The following is a 5000-nucleotide window of genomic DNA, read 5'->3' as shown; positions in this document are numbered from 1 at the left end:
CGCGATGTCACAAACGTTCTGTCTCACCATCACTGTTGGTCTCGTCATGCCCAGGCCGGTAATTGTGTTTGAGCGGAAGGAGTTTGTAACTCTGTGCTTAAAGCAATCTTCATCAATCGCCCCAAGCGAGTGCAAATGAAGACGGATCACGACGTAGTGTGCCACGGGTACCTTTTATTTCCAGATCCGGTGATTTGAGCTTCTTGCAATGGCCACACCACAATTTAGCCACAGCCAGATGTGGGACAACAACAACCAAGGCGTGAGTTGTGCGGACAACGACCAACATGTGGACAAAATGAACATTGACTTTTGACACATTGGAACAATGTTCTCATGTTTGTAAATTGTTTATTCTCAGACAATGGTCAGTGACGTAACAAAAAAGGATATCAGTAATACAGTAATTACAAATTAATAAGTGATATGTGATATGTGATACATAATCATGAACATGACACTTTGAAAAGATAAAATGTGTACAATGTATTAGCATGTCCTCGTAGTACATACAATGGTTAATGGTTTGTGACGTCATTATGCACTTCTAGCACAGGTGGGTGTGCGCGAGAGAAGGAGTGCGGGTCCAACAAGTATTGCACCACAATCCAAGGAGCGAAGGACAGCCGTTCCTCAGGTTACCTGGAGGAGGACACACCTGAATTTATCGATCCCTCGATTCCTCAACCCTCATGCATCGACTGTTATTACCTCCGCCACCTGTTCACCACCATCTCTTATCTTCCCCCATCCCAAAACCTTGATCTTTTCTACCCCCGCTAATTCACCCCAGATCCACTTTTTTGAAATTCCAACTTCTCTCGTGGAAGTCCTTGCAGTGTCCATATGTTTTATACCTCTCCCACCTCCCCCCAAGCCCTCCCCCTCCCACAGTTCTCTCGATGTCCCTGCTCTCAAATGTTGTGTTTGTGTCCTTCCCACTCTCTCCCATCTTGTCTACCGCTCCCCTTATTTTGTGTTTTATGTGTTGGTTTGTGTCGGTTTGACTTTTTGTGTGATTAATGTTAGCTCTTTCACGAGCCTCGATCTTGTGTACAAAAAAAACAAAAAAGAAGAAGGTAGATTGAGGTCATGTTTTTACCCTGTCTGTCTGTCTGTTTGTGAACAGGATATCTCAAAATGTTGTGGACGGATTTGGACGAAATTTGGTGGAGAGCTTGGTGTGGGACAACGAAGAACGGATCCAATTTTGTTGAAGATTTGAATCCAGATCTGGATCAGAGGATTTTTTCAGTGATTCTTCACCATTGAGTGATTGGGCTAAAACCGATATTTAGGACGATATCTCAAAAAGTTATGGACGGATTTGGACGAAAGTTGGTGGACAGGATAGGTGTGAGACAAGGACAAATCAATTCGATTTTGGTGATGATTCGAATACGGATCTGGAGCCGGGAAATTTTTAAAGTGTTCTTCACCATTGAGAGATTGAGCAAAAAATGATATATAGCAGGATATCTCAAAAAGTTTTTGACAAGTTATGACAAAACTTGGTGAAGTGGTTGGGTGTGTGACAAAGACGAAAATATTAGATTTGCATTCTAATTTTTTATGGTGATTCCTCACCATTGAGAGATAGGGCTGAAACCGATATACAGCACGATATCTCAAAAAGTTATGGATGAATTCAAATGAAATTTGGTGGGCAGCTTGGATGAGTGACAAGGAAGAACTGATTCGATTTTGGTGAAGATTTGAATCCAGATCCGGCCTATCAGGGGGATACAAAACGTAAAGTGTTCAGCCTGGCGGAGGATTACGCCCTACCGAGTGCTGGTCTCGTTATGTCAGTAACATTTTGATACCTGTAATGAAATGCTCAGAATCCTTCTCAGTACTTCTTTTCCAGCATGATGGGGACTGGATCCGCTGGACCAACGTATTTGCTTCCAGCTGGACCTGAGTTACAGAAATGGCAGAATAATTACCAAAAGTGGAAGAGTCAGAAAGGCCAGATTGAGCAGGTTCACTCTGATATAATGGCATGTAGAGGAGTCCACATTCATGACCCATGTCTATCATTCGCATTAGATGGAATCAACAGGGCATTGATTGAGGTATGGTCACTGTCTGGGAGCAAAGATAGCCTGACGTTTCAGGTGTTAACCCCAAGAGGTAACAAGAGCGTGCTGGGTGTCCCGACTGCTGGCGTTAGTTGGTGGACGTTAAAGACCCCATGGTGTCCTTCGCGAAGGGTAGAAGTAATGTGCTAAGTCGAGGGCCAATTGACATGTTGTTGACATGTTGCTCTACACCTGTTGGGAATTGGTTCGAGGACAATGATATTGCAAACCTGCACCAATGAATTTGCTGCGCTTGCTCCGCAGGAGAAATGGCACCATCCCATACACCTGATCATATTACCAAGATGTGACAAAAAAAACTGACACCCTATTAGGAATCCCATAAAGGGCTGTGATCCCATAAAGTCCCATCCCATCCCATAAAGATCCCATCCCATAAAGGGCATAATCCCATAAAATCCTGCACATTTCCTTCTTATGCCAACACTTTTTACTACCATCGTGTATGGTAATCACAAAGAACACACACACCTTGGAAGAGGATCCAAATGAATGGCGCGGCGGCCCTTCTGCTGAAACAACTGGGCGCTCTGCTTATCCACCTGTCCAGGTTCAAATGCAGAGCGAGGCACTGACCTGAAAATGGAAAAGTGCATTATATCATTGTTAGTACAGTATTTTATTGATTAATGATTGTTGCAATATAGAATGGAAAATCACAAAGGTGGTCACCATTTGAATACAGCAGCCGTTTTAATACAGAGACAGCAGGGGGTGAAGCATCTCGGAGCAAAACATCTTTGAGATGGAGATATAAAGCCGGCCGTCCCGTCTCCTTTTAAGCTGTGCACGCCAAAAAGCGCACGTTGGTTTTCCAAAAGAGTATGCCATTGTGCGGTGGTGGTATGATGGCCCAACTTGCTGCATGTTGTTAGCCTTATAATTGGCACAACCTGCAATTTGTCGGTGTACTGAGAGCGTGTAAGTGTGGTACAGGCGTGACGGGCCAAATGGCCTTTTCATCGACCAAATGGTTAACAATCATCATCCACCTGCCAACTCGTATGACGTACAAAGGTTGCGACAACAATTAATGTATTTACTCAGGACATCATAGCGTCTCAGAGAGACACTGCAGATGCAGGTTGGGTTGATATAAACATACACAACTAGAACTAGAACAGCACTCAGTAGAGAGCGAACCTCCACCTGGTTGGTCATATCACCAATGGTGAAGAATCATTAAAAAATTATATGAGCTGGATCCGGAACCAGATCTTCACCAAATTGAATCGATTATTCCTTGTCACACACACAACCTGTCCAACAAGTTTCGTTCAAATCCATCCATAACTTTTTGAGATATCCTGCTCTGTATCGTTTTTTGCCCTATCTCTCAATGGTGAAGAATCACTTTAAAAAATTCCCAGATCCAAATCCGGATCCTGATCTTCACCAAAATCGAATCAATTTGTCTTTGTCACACACTGAACTTCTCCACCAAATTTCGTCCGAATACGTCCACAACTGTTTGAGATATCCTGCTTATAGACAGACAGATAAACAGGTGTGAAGTCATAAGCTCCGCCCTTCTTAGGTGGACGGAGGTAATAGTTGTGGTCACCGTCGCACCGCGGAGCGAAAGGGGGACTATGGTTTTCCCCTACGTCCGTGTGTCCGTGCGTGCGGGCGTGCGTGCGTGCGTGCGTAAGCGAAGGACCGCATTCGAATTTGGTGTGTGGGTGCAACCCACGTCAAAATCCAGGATGGCCGCCGCCATGTATGTCTGACGCCATGTATGTCTGAAACTTGTGAGCGGAATATCTTGAAAAATAAGCGAAGTACCAACTTCTAATCTGGTGTGTGGGTGTACCTCGGCATAAGGAAGAACGCTATTGAAAATTGGGTCGCCACGTCAAAATCCAAGATGGCCGCCGCCATGTATGTCTGACGCCATGTATGTCTGAACCTTGTGAGCGGAATATCTTGAAAAATAAGCGAAGTACCAACTTCTAATCTGGTGTGTGGGTGTACCTCGGCATAAGGAAGAACGCTATTGAAAATTGGGTCGCCACGTCAAAATCCAAGATGGCCGCCGCCATGTATGTCTGAACCTTGTGAGCGAAATATCATATCATAGCATGTTTTCTGCGTCTTACACTTTGTCAACTCACATCACTTCCCCGACGGGGGACCTAGGCGTAACGCTTGTTTACACTAAAGTTACTGAATCCACATCGCTGTCTTGGGTAAAGAAATATCAATAAACGATGGTGTGTAATTGGCACAAAGATGCCCTGAAAGATGGTCATGGTAACGCGTTTTACGATTGTCTCGTCTCTTTCACACACCTTTTATGCAGCTCACATCATCAGATCGAAACACCATGTTACATGTTGCACTCACTATGTTACATGTTGCACTCACTATGTTACATGTTGCACTCACTACGGATTGTCCGGAACTGATCGAAACACCATGTTACATGTTGCACTCACTACGGATTGTCCGGAACTGATCGAAACACCATGTTACATGATGCACTCACTACGGATTGTCCGGAACTGATCGAAACACCATGTTACATGATGCACTCTCTACGGATTGTCCGGAACTGATCGAAACACCATGTTACATGATGCACTCACTACGGATTGTCCGGAACTGATCGAAACACCATGTTACATGATGCACTCTCTACGGATTGTCCGGAACTGATCGAAACACCATGTTACATGATGCACTCACTACGGATTGTCCGGAACTGATCGAAACACCATGTTACATGTTGCACTCTCTACGGATTGTCCGGAACTGATCGAAACACCATGTTACATGATGCACTCACTACGGATTGTCCGGAACTGATCGAAACACCATGTTACATGATGCACTCACTACGGATTGTCCGGAACTGATCGATACACCATGTTACATGATGCACTCTCTACCGAT

General features: G+C 44.4%; 1 protein-coding gene across 2 annotated transcripts in view; it reads right to left on the bottom strand.

Annotated features, from left to right (window-relative positions):
- Window positions 1-335: 335 nt before the first annotated feature.
- LOC144892649 (uncharacterized) overlaps window positions 336-5000 on the bottom strand; it is a 16932-nt gene continuing 12267 nt past the window's right edge. Inside the window, exons 5-7 of one of the 2 annotated variants that reach the window (XM_078780429.1) lie at window positions 2577-2681; window positions 1827-1920; window positions 336-642 (exon numbers count right to left, since the gene is read on the bottom strand). In XM_078780429.1, coding sequence (XP_078636555.1) covers window positions 634-642; window positions 1827-1920; window positions 2577-2681 — 208 coding nt within the window. In that variant the 3' untranslated portion in view covers window positions 336-633. The remainder of the gene's footprint in view (window positions 643-1826; window positions 1921-2576; window positions 2682-5000) is intronic. The other variant, XM_078780430.1, reaches the window with a different exon arrangement.

Source organism: Myxine glutinosa, chromosome 6, assembly GCF_964187855.1.
Source record: "Myxine glutinosa chromosome 6, kmMyxGlut1.1, whole genome shotgun sequence".
Taxonomy (NCBI): Eukaryota; Metazoa; Chordata; class Myxini; order Myxiniformes; family Myxinidae; genus Myxine; species Myxine glutinosa.
The sequence above is the reverse complement of the archived record's forward strand: the minus strand, read 5'-3'. Positions and strand labels throughout refer to the sequence as shown.